This window comes from Aquarana catesbeiana, linkage group LG02 (assembly GCF_042186555.1).
Source record: "Aquarana catesbeiana isolate 2022-GZ linkage group LG02, ASM4218655v1, whole genome shotgun sequence".
In the NCBI taxonomy this organism is placed as follows: Eukaryota; Metazoa; Chordata; class Amphibia; order Anura; family Ranidae; genus Aquarana; species Aquarana catesbeiana.
This window is the reverse complement of record NC_133325.1, coordinates 684,014,909-684,033,556: the sequence shown is the minus strand read 5'-3', so window position 1 is coordinate 684,033,556 and position 18,648 is coordinate 684,014,909. Positions and strand designations below refer to the sequence as shown.

General features: G+C 37.4%; 1 protein-coding gene across 2 annotated transcripts in view; it reads left to right on the top strand.

Moving 5' to 3' along the window:
- HIP1 (huntingtin interacting protein 1) overlaps window positions 1-18,648 on the top strand; it is a 224,296-nt gene that overhangs the window by 125,419 nt on the left and 80,229 nt on the right. For both annotated transcript variants that reach the window (XM_073616751.1, XM_073616750.1), the window contains exon 8: window positions 6,889-7,029. In XM_073616751.1, coding sequence (XP_073472852.1) covers window positions 6,889-7,029 — 141 coding nt within the window. The remainder of the gene's footprint in view (window positions 1-6,888; window positions 7,030-18,648) is intronic.

Sequence of the window (18,648 nt, the reverse complement as noted above, 5' to 3'; positions counted from 1 at the left end):
AATTTGATTTCGGTCTATATGAAATTCGAATTTTGGAAGATGTTATATATATATATATATATATATATATATATATATATATATATATATATAATTTTCTATTCTGTTTCATTGTTTTTCTATGCTATTCTTTTCTATTCTATTCTAAACTTTTCTATTCGAATTTGAATTCATTCTATACGAAATTCGAATTTCGGAAGATGGCTTCTGAAAGTGGAATTTCGTATAGAATGAATTCGAATTTGAATAGAAAAGATTAGAATAGAAAATAGTAGACTAGACAAACAATAGAACAGAACAGAATAAAATATAATATATATAATTTATTCTGTTCTATTGTTTTTCTAGTCTTTTCTCTTCTACTCTATTCTAATCTTTTCTATTCAAATTCGAATTCATATTATAAGAAATTCAAATTTCGGAAGATGGTTTTTTATATATATATATATATATATATATATATATATATGTGTGTGTATATATATATATATATATATATATATGTATGTATATATATATATATGTGTGTATATGTATAATATATATATATATATATATATATATATATATATATATATATATATATATATGTGTGTGTGTGTATATGTATAATATATATATATGTATATGTATATACTGTATATAAAACCATCTTCCGAAATTTGAATTTCTTATCAAATAAATTCGAATTTGAATAGAAAAGATTAGAACAGAGTAGAAGAGAAAAGACTAGAAAAACAATAGAACAGAATACAAAAAATTATATATATTATATTTTATTCTGTTCTATTGTTTGTCTAGTCTATTATTTTCTATTCTAATCTTTTCTATTCAAATTCGAATTCATTCTATACGAATTTCCACTTTCAGAAGCCATCTTCCGAAATTCGAATTTCGTATAGAATGAATTCAAATTCGAATAGAAAAGTTTAGAATAGAATAGAAAAGAATAGCATAGAAAAACAATGAAACAGAATAGAAAATTTTATATATATATATATATATATATATATATATATATATATATATATATATATATATATATATATATATATAAAACATCTTCCAAAATTCGAATTTCATATAGACCGAAATCAAATTTGAATATAAGAGATTAGAATAGAATAGAAAATAATAGAAAAGAATAGACTAGAAAAACAATAGAACAGAATAGAAGAAAATATAATATATAATATATATATATATTATATTTTCTTCTATTCTGTTCTATTGTTTTTCTAGTCTATTCTTTTCTATTATTTTCTGTTCTAATTCGAATTCATTCTATAAGAAATTCAAACTTCAGAAGCCATGTTCCGAAATTCGAATTTCGTATAGAATGAATTTGAATTGAAAAGACTATTATAGAATATAAAATAATAGAAAAGAAAAGCATAAAAAAACAATAGAAGAGAATAATACAAAAAAATTACCGTATTTATCGGCGTATAACACGCACTGGCGTATAACACGCACCCCAAGTTTAGGAGAGAATTTTAAGGAAAAAAAAACTTTTAGGAGGGAAGTTTAAGGGAAAAAAACTTACATTTAAATGCCCATCATTGCAGCCTTCTCAGTGCAGCCTTGCCCCAGTGCAGCCATGTCAGTGCAGCCTTGTCAGTGCAGCCTTGCCAGTGCAGCCTTGTCAGTGCAGCCTTCCCAGTGTCAATTGCAGCCTTATCCCAGTGCAGCCTTGCCCCAGTGCAGCCTTGCAGCTCGCAGTTTGAAAATCCTGTGATCCCCTGCGATCCTGAGCTTCAAAATCGCCGACCGCGATTTGAAAATGGTGCCGCCGGCGCCAAAATACACAGAGCCGGTCCTCGGCTCTTCTCGGCGGCTCTCGTTCACTTTCGGCTCCACTCGTAGTCCCGCCCGGGATGGGCGTGACTGTGAGCGGAGCTATCCGAACCTAGCCGAGTACACTCGGCTAGGTTCGGGCGGCACTCGAGTGAAGCCGAAAGTGGCCGAGAAGAGCCGAGGACCGGCTCTGTGTATTTCGGTGCCATTTTCAAATCGCGGTCGGCGATTTTGAAGATCTGTCAGCTCAGGATCGCAAGGGATCGGCGTATAACACGCACCCATGATTTTCCCCTGATTTTAAGGGGAAAAAAGTGCGTGTTATATGCCGATAAATACGGTATATATATTTATATATTTTTTTTTTATTTTTATTTTTTTTCTATGCTGGTCTATTGTTTTTATATTCTTTTCTATTCTTTTCTATTTTATTCTAATCTTTTCTATTTGAATGCGAAATCATTCTATACGAAATTTGAATTTCCGAAAATGGTTATACAGAAACAGAATGAAATAGAATGAAATCGAATTCTAATAGAAAAGACTAGAACAGAAAAACAATAGAACAGAATAGAAAAAAAAAAAAAAAAAAAAAAATATATATATATATATATATATATATATATATATATATATATATATATATATATATATATATATATATATATATATATATTTATATATATATATATATATATATATATATATATATATATATATATATATATATACACACACATCTTCCGAAATTGGAATTTGGTACAGAATGAATTCAAATAGAAAAGATTAGAATAGAACAGAAAATAATATAAAAGAATAGCATAGAAAAACAATAGAACAGAATAGAAAAAAATATAAAATATTCTATTCTAATCTTTTCTATTCAAATTCATTCTGTACCAAATTCCAATTTCGGAAGATGGTTTTATTTATTTTTATATATATATAAAATTTTTCTTTCTATTTTGTTCTATTGTTTTTCTATTCTATTCTTTTCTATTAGAATTTGATTTCATTCTATTTCTATATAACTATTTTCTGAAATTCGAATTTTGTATAGAATGAATTTGAATTCAAATAGAAAAGATCAGAATATAATAGAAAATAATAGAAAAACAATAGAACAGAATAGAAAAAATATTTTATATATATATATATATATATATATATATATATATATATATATATATATATAAAACCATCTTCCATAATTCGAATTTCGTATAAAATTAATTTGAATAGAAAAGATTAAAATAGAGTAGAAAGAATAGACTAGAAAAACAATAGAACAGAACAGAATAAGATATAATATATATATTATATTTTATTCTGTTCTGTTCTATTGTTTTTCTAGTCTATTCTTTTCTATTCAAATTCAAATTCATTCTATACGAAATTCGAATTTCAGAAGCCATCTTCCGAAATTCGAATTTCGTATAGAATGAATTCAAATTTGAATAGAAATGTTTAGAATAGAATAAAAAAGAATAGCATAGAAAAACAATGAAACAGAATAGAAAAAAATATATATATTATATTTTATTCTCTTCTGTTCTATTATTTTTCTAGTCTATTCTATTTCTATTCTAATCTTTTCTATTCAAATTCGAATTCATTCTATACGAAATTCTAATTTTAGAAGCCATCTTCCGAAATTCGAATTTCGCATAGAATTAATTCAAATTCGAATAGAAAAGTTTAGAATAGAATAGAAAAGAATAGCATAGAAAAACAATGGAACAGAATAGAAAAAAAATATAATATATATATTTAACCATCTTCCAAAATTGGAATTTGGTACAGAATGAATTCTAATTCAAATAGAAAAGCTTAGAATACAATATATTATATTTTTTTCTATTCTGATCTATTGTTTTTCTATGCTATTCTTTTATACTTTCTATTCTATCCTAATCTTTTCTATTGGAATTCGATTTCATTCTATACGAATTTCAAATTTCGCAAAATGGTTATATATAGTTTACTTTTTCAAATTCAGTTATTGTTTTTTTCGAATTTTATAGTTTTTTTCGAATGTGGTAGAAATTTTTCGAATTTGACAGTTTTTTTCGAATGTGGTAGAATTTTTTCAAATTTAATATTTTTTTCAAATGTAGTAACATTTTTTTTGAATTTGATAGTTTTTTTCGAATGTGGTAGAATTTTTTCGAATTTGACAGTTTTTTTCGAATGTGGTAGAATTTTTTCGAATTTGACAGTTTTTTTCGAATGTGGTAGAATTTTTTCGAATTTGATAGTTTTTTTCGAATGTGGTAGAATTTTTTCAAATTTGACAGTTTTTTTCGAATGTGGTAGAATTTTTTCGAATTTGATAGTTTTTTTCGAATGTGGTAGAATTTTTTCGAATTTGATAGTTTTTTTCGAATGTGGTAGAATTTTTTCGAATTTGACAGTTTTTTTCGAATGTGTTAGAATTTTTTCGAATTTGATAGTTTTTTTCGAATACGGTCGAATTTTTTCGAATGCGGTCGAATTTTTTCGAATTCGAATACGAAACGAAACGAATTCCGAAAACGAATGTAATGAATGCAACGAATTTAACTAAACGAATTAAGTTAAATAACGAATCGAAACGAAACTAAACTAAACGAATTTTTTCATCCTGCACATGTCTAAGCTTTACCTAAATATGTTTATTCATTAAACGGTTCCTTTGCAGTTTTGAAATGTAGTATATGCAATAGTTTACTAGATCTCTGGGGTTTCATCCCTAGACCAAACACTCCCTAAGTACAAAACCCTCTTCTAGCTCATTGACACTGGCTGTTCTATTGTTTTTAACTCATGTTTAGCCCATACTTGGACTATTGTTTGCCTATACTTTACCTTATACCTTTAAGTTTATTTATTTGAACAAGGAAAACTATTGACGTTTCAGGTTGGTTGTATTGTCCTCCCCTCACAACACAGTTTGTTCTCATATGGGGTGTCTGGAGGTGTTAGACAATAATCCCTACCTTATGTTTAAAGCGGAGTTCCACATAAAAGTGGAACTTCTGAGCATTTGTCTCCCCCCCCACTCTGGTGCCACATTAAGGCACCTTTTGGGAGGGAGGGGGACAGGATACCTTTGACAGGTATCCTGTTCCCACTTCCAGAAGCCACAGCCGCGGCCCATGACGTCACAACTCGGCTCCCTCTTTCTCCCCCTGTCGTTAGGCCAGTAGGAGAGAGGAGCGGAGCCTTGCTCATGCGCAGTAGAGTTCCCGGCCTGAAGCCATAAGGCCACACTGCCGGGCTCCCTTACACGCAATGGTGGCGGCGGCAGCACCTGACAGCTGATGGAAACATCAGCTGTGGTACCGACATCACCTGGACTCCAGAACAGGTAAGTGTCCTATTATTAAAAGCCAGCAGCCGCAGTATGTGTAGCTGGTGGCATTTAATCTCGGAACAGATTACATTGTTCACGTATGTTTATTATTACTGTTTTGTCATGTACCCACTCATGTGATCCTCTTTCCTGTGTCCTAATGTATGGCTAACACTGTTCATCTTCTTTATTGTTTCTACCGAAAACTTCAAAATAGATTTTGAAGAAAATACTTAAAAAAAACTGTTGCATAGACTTTGCATCAGGCAACTTGATATGTGCGTTGTTTTGATGTCAAATTGCTTTATGCATGTCCCCGCACTTTATAACTAACTGGCTTATGCTCTCTATGTTAATCGTCTGTGTCCATACTATAAATATAAATGAATGTAAATATTCATTTTCAGAACACTGTATTTACTGGCCCAGAATATGCTCATTATCTATGCAGGTTGCAGTTTGCATATTCCAGGTACATTTAGCATTTTTCAATACACATTTTTGGTCCATTGAAGTCCATGAAATCGAAAACCACCAAAAAGTCCTTGGCCCTTTCCATAAAATGCATAGATGTGAACGTGACCCATAGGAAACAATGTTACATGGACTGTAGTGTGTTTCTGCCAAACTGAAGACGCACTGAAAATGCACAGATGTGAACCAGGCCTTAGGCTAACTGTTTTAGCCAGATTTAAATACCATTCAGTAGATAATTGGCATGACAACTTGTAAAAAAAAGGTAATCACACCTGCCAAACTGGAAAAGAAAACTTTCTGAACTTAGTTACATTCAGAGTGCTTATACTAAACATAATCATTTTTTGTTCTCAAAGATCATGTACTGCACTTTACTAATGTAGCTCACTTTAATTAAATAGAGGGAAAATGGCTAAACAGATTAGAAACAGCAATTATTAAAATGAAAAGATGCACACTGACAGCAATGGATCCTCTAGATTTACTTTAATCTGCATAGGTTCCAAAGACACTTGAAGATTCACAACTGTGTCTGCATGACAAGCAATGCGATTTAAAGTGACTCATGCCATTCCTTATGATATCCCATATAACAGTTCCTGTAAATAGAGGCCATTGTGAGCTCTTTATTGCTCCCTCTCTCCTGCAACAGTTATCTAACAATCACTAGATAGCAGCTGTGAAAACTGTATACAGATTGACATTTTACCTTCAGAAGTTGGTGTGTTCAGCTTGCTCCATGCCTCCTTTCTTGATTGTCTTGAATTCTTTTTTTTTTTGGTTGGCAGACCCCAGGCAATAGAAAAAAAAATGTTCCAATGAATGGAGAAAGGAGGAATAATGAAATGGAAAGCAAGTTAAGGCAAATGTACACAGGTACACTACTGCTAAGTATTCTGATACAGGAGAAAGAAAGCAGCTTACAACATGATCTATGCACAGCTACGGTTAGGTGGGATAGCAATAGTTATGACATATATGTCACTTTAACATTTCCTATTAATGCAAATGATACTTCAAGAGCCTGTATGGACATATGGAGACATAGTACCGTAGGTATTTACATAGGTGATTATTGCACAGCCTGTATAATGTCATAGCTGTCAGTAAACTGGATTAATAACGTAATTGAGGGATCTTATAATAAAAGTTGCTCCTTTTGCCTTCTCGTTTCAAAATGAAATTCCATTGATTCCTAGTTTAGCAGAGCATCATGGTAATATGTAGCTAAGTAGAATGTATGTAATAAAATCTAATGACTTTTTCTAATTTCTTTACAGTTTTTAAATCTTTGGACATGTCGCGTTCAGTGTCTGTTACTGCAGCTGGCCAGTGCCGCCTCTCTCCTCTCATACAGGTCATCTTAGATTGCAGCCATCTGTATGACTACACTGTGAAATTACTTTTCAAGCTGCACTCATGTAAGTATTTTGAAGAGAAGAGAAGCTGCTTACCATAACAACATTAAAGTGATACTGTAGTCTTTTTTTGTTAAAAATAACAAGCATGTTATACTTACCTGCTCTGTGCAGTGGTTTTGCACAGAGCAGCCCTGTTCCTCCTCTTCTCTGTTCCCTCTTCGGTGCTCCTGGTCTCTCCCTCATGTTGAGGGCCCCCAAAGCAAGAAATTTGCTATGGGGGCACTCAAGCCGAGCCACAGCTCTGTGTGTCCATTCAGATATGGAGCCCCCCCCACTCCTCTTTGGCTCCCTGTCTTTGATTGACAGCAGTGGGAGCCCATGGCGCTTCGCTGCTGTGTCAGCTAATAAGGAGGGACAGCTGAGTCTCGTGCAACATCGCTGGATCAAGATGAACTCAGGTAAGTATGAGGGTGGCTGCTGCACACAGAAGGTTTTTTATCTTAATGCATAGAATGCATTAAGAAAAAAAAAAACCTTCTGCCTTTACAATCACTTTAAGGATTCAGTGGTGGCTGTAATGGGAGAATATCTGTTCTGTCATTGCTAGTCCTTTACTGAAAATGCTACATGCCTGGCTGTCTTGGTGATCCTCTGGTATCATTGGTAGGTTACTGACCTGCAGCTTTTAAAGACAGATCTTGTGAGCTGAATTCATGTTCTCGGTCAGTAAAGATGTAGTGAAGGTAGTAGATCAGCATCTATTAAAGGGAATTGGGATTGGTTGCAAGGGTTCCTTTTATAACAGATTCACACTAACTTTATTACAAAAGCCGGAAAGTGAATTAAGTTTGTATTTTTCTTAAATGGCTCAGTTTCACAAAATATTTTAAAAAATTATATTGGGATGTACTGCCACCAGCAGAAGTGAACAGTAGTTAAAAAACAATAGCTCATCCCTGTTGATGAGTAAACCCTTTCACTTCCTTAAAGAGCTTTGTTTTTGGCCTAGTTAAGCAGTTCAGATCTAATTCCCCTTATTGGGATTTCCTTCTTGGTTTCTTTCTATTGTTCTCTTGTAAGAAATCTTTTTAATTTACCTCTACCATTAAAGTTAATATTCTTGCCATGCTTCTGGCTGGTGAAATGCCTGATAATGTAGATCCTGGTACTCTCCAAAGTTCCAGCCATTGAGTGCATTGGATTGCTCGTTGCAACGTGTGGGAATGGCTGTGACAGCTTTGGCATGGCCAGCCTGTGGAGTTTTAACTTCTGGGTACACATGAACAGTTACCTTGGGCTTTTCTGTCACAGTGTGGTTGATTTACTAAAACTGGAGAGTGCAAAATCAGGTGCAGCTGTGCATAGAAACCAATCAGATTCCAGTTTTTTTGTCAAAGCTTACTTGAACAAGCTGAAGTTAGAAGCTGATTGGCTACCATGCACAGCTGCACCAGATTTTGCTCTGTCCAGTCTTAGTAAATCGACCCCAGTGTCCGCCTTAGGCAAGCAGCACCCCGGCTGCAATGAGTGGCGCTCTGCTCTTTCTCCTGGTGCAACCTCGGTATCCTGACACGGGCATTGATATGGTAAGCGGAGGGTCTCCTCTATTGTCTTCTCCTCTTTTAATGTACGTGGCATATGATTCTTTCCCCTCTCAGAGGTTACACTGTGGGGGTTCCTTTCTGGTGGTATAGGGAATATGCTTACTGTTATGCCCTCCAGGGTAATTTCTATCACTGCTACCCTTTTGGGGGACTTAGGAGAAGTTCTTGAATGATTGCTGCATAAAGACACTGTATCAAGAACAACTTTTTCTTGTCTCTTTAGGCTGGGCCCTTTGGGGTGAGGCTGCGGTCTGTGTACACCTCTTTGGGAGCTTCAGCACCATTTTGGTTTTAGGCACTTTGCTCTTTCTTGCCGCACTGTTTTTTTTCCAGCTTCTAGGACAGCCACCCACACTCAGAAAGCAGGTGGTTCCCTCCTACTGTGCATGAGGCCACCTTCTACAAGGGCCTTCCCATGCAGCTGCTGTAAATACCTCTTTCTCCCTTGATGGGTTGCTGTACAGGGGCACATAGGGGGAAATCATTGCTGTGCTTTGGAGTTCCTGTGATGGGTTACACTGCACTACACTATGTGGATTGTGGTGCTGTTTTAGAGGGAAGTCTGGGGTGGGGGGGGGGGGGGTTCTCTGTATCCATCTTGGATTCTTCAGTCCAAGCCCCCAGGTGCTCCTTCTCTCTCTGCTGCCTCAGATTGTAGGGCTTTGTATGTCACTATGGTGTTTAATCCGCAATCCACAGATGCAAACCTGTTTTTAGGATGAACATTCATCCTCTAACCTTGCCTTGTCCCTGCCCTTACCTTTGACACCCACCCGCCTAAGCATTCTACAAATGTTTTTCCTCATCACTCCTTTTTGATGATTTTATCTGCAGTGTGATAAATGTTTTCAATTCACTATCCCTTTGAGGGGGATTATCAGAGCTTCCTCTGCTTTGTGATGGGTTTGTTGCAGTTGTTTATAAATTTTTTCTGTTGCCCTTTCTTATGAAGCACTAATTTTCGAGCATGCACAGTAGGGAACCGGTCGTGAAGCTTAAAGGCTTCACTGCCCGTTTCCCTTGGTGGAGATGGCAGCGGCAGCACCCGACAGCCGATTCAAAGATCAGCTGGGGTGCCGACATCATGGGCTCCCGGGACAGGTAAGTGTCCATATGGTAAAAGTCAGCAGCTACAGCATTTGTAGCTGCTGACCTTACATTTTTTTTCCCCAGGCTGGAACTCTTCTTTAACCACTTCCCGGATGGCCTATAGCAGAATGACAGCCGGGAAGTGGTTCAGTTATCCTGACTGGGCATCACTATGAGTGCCCATCAGTGCTGTATATCAGTGCCACCTATCAGTGCCCATCAGTGCTGCTTATCAGTGCTGCATATAAGTGCCATCTCATCAGTGCCACCTCATTGGTGTCAATCGGTACTGCCTCATCAGTGCAGCCTCATCAGTGCCCATCAGTGAAGGAGAAAACTTACTTATTTACAGAGTTTTGTAACAGAAACGAAGAAATTTTTTTTTTTTTTAATTTTCGTTCTTTTCTTATTTGTAGCGCAAAAATTAAAAACCCCAGAGGTAATCAAATACCACCAAAAAAAAGCCCTGTTTGTGGGAAAATTTTGTTTGGGTACAATTGTCATTCAAAGTGAGAGAGCGAGAGAAGTGGTTAAACTACTAGTTTGCGATCTGTATTTAGATGCTGTGTATAGATTTCAGCAGCTGCAGCACCACCTAGTGTCTGTATATTATCCACTACAGCTACTGCATCTGTTGTACTGCTTATTGACCTGAAGAATTTTTACATTTCAGCTCTTGATTAAGCAATTACCTCTTTCTTACTTAAAATATCAAAGTAACACATATACCATTGATTTGTAGACAAATAAAACTTTCTTATGGCAATATTATTTTGAAAAAAAAAAATTTCTTTGTATTCTAAATGCAAATCCTTTCTTCTGCTCTTCTGCTTAAAACAGCTATTTTTAATATAGATTAAGGATTCATGCACACTAGCGTTTTTTTTAAGGTAGAAAATTGCTGGAAAAATGACTGGATAAAAAAATGCTGGTAATAGCTTTTTGCAGTATCATTTTAGCTGGGTTTTAGGAGCGTTTAGGAGCATTAGCATTTTATTGACATTTTTGTAGTAAAAGAAAAAAAAAGCTAAAAAATTATTAGCTATTAGTAGAGTTTAGGGGCATTTAGCAGCGTTTAGGAGCGTTTCTGCTGGAAAAACACTCCAGGAAACTCTACAAAAACTATTTTTTTCTGCTCCTAGACGCGGAAGTTTAAAAAATGCTAATAGCTTATTTAGCTTATAGACGCAGAAAAAAATGCGAACAGCTTCTAGGAGCTTAAAAAAAACATTAGTGTGCATAGAGCCTAAATGTTCAATTTTTTTTCATTTGCACTGCATATAATAACACTAAAATTACATTTCTGGTACAAAGCATGCCAAGGTATTTACAAATGAAATAAAGGCTTTTTAAATACATCTGTATTATGCTCCAGAATTGACCAAAACAAAATTCTCAAACAAACAAACAAACAAAAGATTTAGGTATGAATGTTAAAAAACGTATAAAAGGCTGTAAAAAAATTATAGATGATTGAAAAAGGGAACAAATAGCTTTCAGGAACTGTGAGGTCTGTATAAATTGTATGCAGCCTCAGCTAAATACAGTACACTAAAAAAAAAAAGGTGCTTTTAGCCCAGATCAACCACCAGAGAAAAGTTATACTAATTTGTTGAGTATGGACAGACATTCATCCAAAGAATTTATGGATGCAGTTTGGGTCGCCTTTAAAGGCATACAGAAACCAAAAAAGGAAAAAGAGATTCCCCAAAAGGAGGCAAAAACCCAAACACAATCTGTCAAAAAACAATGTATTTATTAAACTTTAGAACACCACACAAAAATACAAAATATAGGCAATTATGGGCAAATCAAGGTAGATATCAGATGGCTGATTAAAATTGATAACGTTATCATTAAAAACAACGGAGCCGCGGCCAAGCATACCCCATACACACACCAATCACAGCAGCAAATTCCTACTACATTGGCCAATAATTGGATGATGGGAGTCCTCAGAACAGTCCCAGTGTAAATGGTATGGCGGTGTGGGGGTAGGGTGGATGAATGAGAATAAACTATTGTAGGGAGGTTCAGTACTGTATGAACACAATTAGAAGGTTAATAGCAGTCCGGGAGCTGAACACATGACATATGTAGGCTGACCACAATGACCGGCATCATCTACTGTAGGCGATATTAGCTCAGGACATTCAAGCAAGATGGTTCATATGAATAACAAGCAGTAGGGGGAGCAGGTGTGACAAAGTAGCATTGGTATTATGATAGGAGCGATACTACTCTCACCATGTGGATCACCAGCTCACAGAATCTCAGGCTCTACCCCAGGTAGTTACTTGCAGATGAAGTAGATTGCATTTGCTTGTGCCGTCAGATGGAGAAAGTTCCGCTATGTCAACGCCTTCTATCAGATGGTAAAAGCCGGTCGTCAGCTGTTAGTCCCCGTTAGATCATTCAAACGCCCAGTGCTCGCGGCTCCGAGGTGACGTGCTGACGTCACGTGCTGACGCGTTTCACCAGCCAATCACCGCTGGTTTCCTCAGAGCAAAGGAGGGGTCCGTGAGCGAAGGTTAAATAGACTAACCAATACAAGGTGTAATTACATCAAATGTCCACCGGATGTCGCACACAGTCACCACTCATCACAGACATTTCAGCAAGAGCAGTATCTCGCAAATGGCTTCACATAAATAGCTGCACCCAATTGTTTAAACACATATACCTCAACCAGTGCTGCATTGTGATTCAGAGAGAAACACATTTGATGAAGATGGATATATACAATTACATGGAGGCCAAACAGAAAAAAACAAAAAACAGAAAAACAAAAATATGAAAAATAAAACTAAAACATGGCGAATTGAAACACCAGTATAGAGCTGGAAAGTTAATCAAAAGCATAAAACAAGAAAAATTTATAATTGTAAATAGTTACTGCAGGGGAGGTAGTTAAATCATTTCTCCAAAAAAGACTGAAGGCTACATTCGGTATTTAACCCGTTGGGGCCATCGCCTCCAAATAATAGGTCCACATTTTTTCCTTTTGGAGGAGAATGGTATTGAAATCGCCACGTCTTATAGGTAAATTCAACCTATAGATACCTTTTACTGTTAGACCCTTTGGGTCACGGTTATGAAATTTAGCAAAATGTAATGAGATGGGGCGTTCATCATTCAGTTTTTTGATACCAGCAATATGTTCTCGAATCCTCACCCTTAGGGCTCTTTTAGTTTTGCCCACATAGTCGAGTGGTTTATACACTTATCTGCCCATGCAATAAAATCTATGTGGGCAAAACTAAAAGAGCAGTAACTATTTACAATTATAAATTTTTCTTGTTTTATGCTTTTGATTAACTTTCCAGCTCTATACTGGTGTTTCAATTCGCCATGTTTTAGTTTTATTTTTCATATTTTTGTTTTTCTGTTTTTTTTTTTTTTCTGTTTGGCCTCCATGTAATTGTATATATCCATCTTCATCAAATGTGTTTCTCTCTGAATCACAATGCAGCACTAGTTGAGGTATATGTGTTTAAACAATTGGGTGCAGCTATTTATGTGAAGCCATTTGCGAGATACTGCTCTTGCTGAAATGTCTGTGATGAGTGGTGACTGTGTGCGACATCCGGTGGACATTTGATGTAATTACACCTTGTATTGGTTAGTCTATTTAACCTTCGCTCACGGACCCCTCCTTTGCTCTGAGGAAACCAGCGGTGATTGGCTGGTGAAACGCGTCAGCACGTGACGTCAGCACGTCACCTCGGAGCCGCGAGCACTGGGCGTTTGAATGATCTAACGGGGACTAACAGCTGACGACCGGCTTTTACCATCTGATAGAAGGCGTTGACATAGCGGAACTTTCTCCATCTGACGGCACAAGCAAATGCAATCTACTTCATCTGCAAGTAACTACCTGGGGTAGAGCCTGAGATTCTGTGAGCTGGTGATCCACATGGTGAGAGTAGTATCGCTCCTATCATAATACCAATGCTACTTTGTCACACCTGCTCCCCCTACTGCTTGTTATTCATATGAACCATCTTGCTTGAATGTCCTGAGCTAATATCGCCTACAGTAGATGATGCCGGTCATTGTGGTCAGCCTACATATGTCATGTGTTCAGCTCCCGGACTGCTAACCTTCTAATTGTGTTCATACAGTACTGAACCCCCCTACAATAGTTTATTCTCATTCATCCACCCTACCCCCACACCGCCATACCATTTACACTGGGACTGTTCTGAGGACTCCCATCATCCAATTATTGGCCAATGTAGTAGGAATTTGCTGCTGTGATTGGTGTGTGTATGGGGTATGCTTGGCCGCGGCTCCGTTGTTTTTAATGATAACGTTATCAATTTTAATCAGCCATCTGATATCTACCTTGATTTGCCCATAATTGCCTATATTTTGTATTTTTGTGTGGTGTTCTAAAGTTTAATAAATACATTGTTTTTTGACAGATTGTGTTTGGGTTTTTGCCTCCTTTTGGGGAATCTCTTTTTCCTTTTTTGTTTCTAAATACAGTACACAACGCTGTGCTTCGGCAGCAGGACGGAAGCTTCCTATCATGCTTCCAGAACAAAATCAGGCTTAGCGCTGCTAAGGTGTTCACTGAGAGCTGTGTATTCTATGAATGATTACAAACCTTCCACTGATTGGCTGAGGTGGAGAGATGGGCAGATGTCACAATCTTCAACTCAGCCAATCAGATGAAGCTTTGTTTTGATTCATAAAATAAAATACAAAGCTCCCTGTGAATGGCTGAGCAGTGCTCATTCCGACTCAATTTTTTTCGAGGAGCATAAGGAAAGATCCCATTTCACTGTCGGAACACAGTGGTCTTTACTGTATGTTTCTGAGGCTACATACATTTCATACAGCATCAGCATCTATTAGTGAAGTAAATAGTTTATTTGGACCAGCTTGGTCCAAACAAACTATTTAAACTTCACTAAAACATGAAGATCAGCTTTAAAGAAGAATTATCACTATTTTTTTTACATTATTTGATTACTGATGGGACAATGTACAGGTAGCACTTTGTCCCATCTTAATAGGTTCCTTAAAACACTCGCTGCTATGTTAGACAGGGTTATACTTTGTCCCATCGGGAACTAATTATTCAAAAAATTATGTGATAATTGTATTTTCATAGCACCTTATTTTATTATTTTTTATTTTTTTTATTTTTTCACTTGCTATGTTCCTAGAACTTACATTATATGCAGATAAAATGATCCTTTTTTGATCTGCGTGTAAATGAACTTTACAATATGCCCACTATATTCTTACAATGCATTTTTGAATGAAGCTTGCAGACACTATTTGCAGGCCTTGTAGGTCACTGTCCAGGACCCAGCTGTCAAACTGACAGCTGTTCCAACTATTTCACTGAGCAAATGATGTGGTAAGCCCAAGGTACCCAGATGGAAGTTTCTTTTTCAATGTTCTTACCACACCCAACATCTTTGCTACTTCCGATACAACAAACAAGAGGTCCACGCTGCTCACAGGTGAGCTGGTGTTCTGTCAGATAGTGCCCGCTATTGAGAAGTGCCCGGGATGTACTGCACATGCGCCGTACGGAACAGCACAACAGCTGATTTTATGATCAGCTGTTGTGTTGGCGAGACGGCGCCTGCGCACAATAGCCGACGGAAGAAATGTTTCTGTCAGATTGTGCCTCGCGCTGGCGAGGTGTGTTCATGTCGGTGAGGGGCGGATTAGTACAAGATGGGGGCAGATTTTTAAATAAAGGCCAGTGCTACAAAACACATATTTTTCAGGTAGAAAAATCTGCCCTTCAGTTGACTAAACACGCCCCAAAAGCGTCTAGGAAGAATAGCAGAAAAATATGTGTTTTGCAGCACTGCCTATCATTGAATAATCTACCCCCATCATGTACTTATCCCCCCTCACCGACATGAACACTCCTCGGCAGCGCAAGGCACAATCTGACAGAAAAATTTCTTCCGTCGGCTAATGTGTGCAGGCGATATCTCGCCGACACAACAGCTGATCGTAAACTCAGATGTTGCGCTGTTCTGTACGGCGCATGTGCCGTTCGTCCCAGGCACTTCTCAATAGCAGGCAATTCTCGATAGAACACCTGCTCCAACCGTATGATCTCCTCACTGCAGGGTGCTCGCCCAGTCGCAGCTGAAGCAATAATGAAAAGAAACTCCGGGTGGCTGCACACCAAACTGAGATCCAAACGCCTTTATGCACATAATACCATGAAGAACATGAGGAGCACTACATGTACAAGCAAGGGAGACACGGCTTACATGTTTCGCACACGAATTGTGCTAAAGCACAATTCGTGTACGAAACATGTAGACCATGTCTCCCTTGCTTGTACATGTAGTGCTCCTCATGTTCTTCATGGTCTTATGTGAATAAAGGCGTTTGGATCTCAGTTTGGTGTGCAGCCATCCGGACTTTCCTTTCATTATCTTCGCTAGTTAAACAACAAAGTGAAAGAAGTTGTGAGAGTAGACTGTATAATTTCAGTTACTGAGGTTTCTTGTGTGAGTGATCATAACATTCTGGGTTTTGAATCGTAAGTCTTACATGAGTGCATCAAAACTGATATATGAGCCATGCAACTGTTGTACTCGTTCACCCTCTTATTATATCCATTGGGAATTGTACCAGTTAGATCTCTCACTAGAATTCTTGGCTTTGTCGCGTGCAATGGTGATTACATTTTACAGTCATTTTTGCAATTTAAGTGAAACATCCAGCAGAGTAGAGACACCCATCTATAATTGTGGTGGGAGGTAGGAAGACCTGGAAACAGCAAAGAACTCCTCACACCAAAGCCTCTGAAAGTTGGCAAATCATTCAGTCTTCTAGCACCTACTCAAAACCCAAATATCTGCACTGGGTTTACTATCTCTTCACTGTAAATAAAGCTCCATACAACAGGAAATACATTGGAGAAATATTCTTCTGACCTCCTCCTCAAATTGTAACTCGGCCAAGTTTGTATGATATCTGCAGCTGTATTGATTTAAAGGAAGGCTGACAGGAAAACCTCAATTATAAAATTTGTCAATTCACTTTCTGTAGTTGGTAAGATTTTTCCTGTAAGTGTCAGTCATATACCTCACTATGATCAATAACTTATCTTATCTTATGATTAACTCTAAAAGGGGGCAGCAGTACAAAGCAACCAGGATTTTTTTTTCCTTCTTCCTTCACAAAATGCATTCTCATCCCATTTTTGTTGTTGGCTGTATTGTATTTATCATTGTTTCTCCTCCTGTTAATGTTAAAACCAGCTAAAGTCATCCCTCCACTTCATTGATAAGGTGGAACAGGACCTACTATGGCCATTTCATCCATTTTTACTTCTCTAGTTCAGAAATATTAAATGGTTAGGTCTTAGGATACGTAGATATGCCACACACAGGAGCTTTTCATTCTTTGGCCTCTATTGTAGAAAGCATCAATTCCCTTGAATAATGCTAGCACTGAATCATGGTTGGATGACTTCTCTCTGCTGTTGTGGATGATCTTTGACCATTTTTGTAACACATGTAATTACCCAGGACACTGCCACTCCTTGAGATCCCTGCAGACTCCATTACCCCTCAACATGTTTTCTACCCCCTGCTGTTTTTTTTTCCATAGAAATAGGATTCAGCATGAGGTATACTGAGGAACCTGCATCCTAGGGTTAGATTTCTACAATATGCTGGTAACTTGTGAGCAACCATAGAGTGATTAAATAGCCCAAGGTAACAGGTCTACTTAAAGACTAACTCCACTGTTGAGAGAAAAGAATTCCCCTCTGGGTGATCTGTGTACATTGCAGGGGTTTTAACAAACATTGTTGCAGATTCCTACCTTTTATTATTCTGAATAAATCACTGTGTGTTTGTCTGTGCCCATGTGGAAAGTGAATCTAATGGGAGTGGTTTCTTAATTATCAATCAGCTGTTGCACCTGCTGGGCACTAATGAGGAAAGCTGATGGGCATGCATCCCTGTAGACGTGATTTCCTATTGGGAGTAACCCACCAAAAATAACAATTTGGTTGCAGGGGATGCCTGAAATCTGACTTCTTCTGGCATCTTAGGGTTGATTTCTGGGAAAATCGGTGAGCCAATTGCACAAGCAGGAAATTATGTTTCTGGGGGGGCGTTCTGTACACATTCTGTGTACAGAATACCTCTAGGTAGCCATATTTCATTGCATTTCACAGAACATTGCAGAGCTACAGATTGAAAAGGAAAAGTAATTTTTAATAACTTTCAATTACAATATGACTTGTGCCGCAATTGTATACACTATATTATTTTTTCATTATTTTTTTTTTTTTCTTTGTGAAGGTGCAGTTACCCTTTAAATAGCTGCCTGGCCTGCTGTACATACTTATACCTGACCCTCAACCTACCTCTCCCTTGTTAATAACTTTCTTCCTGCACCAATATGACATTGCTGGCTGCCCAAAAGATCAATAATCAAGTACCAGTCATGTTGCAGGAAGGGAAGTCCACCTGACCCCATAAACAGTGTTTCACATTGATCTTCACTCCTGACAGCTGGGCAGCAAAGGGAAAACAAGTACCGTTTATACTCGAGTATAAGTCGTTCCGAGTATAAGTCGAGGCCCTAATTTACCACAAAAAAATGGGAAAAACTTAGTGACCCGAGTATAAGACGAGGGTGAGAAATGTACAGCTACTGTAAGTGGAAAAGAGGGTCAACAATGCCCATTTGCAGCCTCACTGTGCCCATTTGCATGTCTCACTGTGCCCATTTGCATGTCTCACTGTGCCCATTTGCAGCCATTGGTCTTCCGAACTTCAAACTCGGTAGTTAAAGGTTCCTAGATGCCCCCTAGCTGCAGCCAAAATTTGGGGTCTCTGAACCCAAATGGTCCCGAAATGACATTGCTGCAGATGGACACAGTTGACCGACTTTGGGGCCCCATATCTCGGGGCCACCTAGTGCTAGGAACCCCAAATTTGGTTTGCAAACTCAGTGGAACTAGCACCATAAAATATCC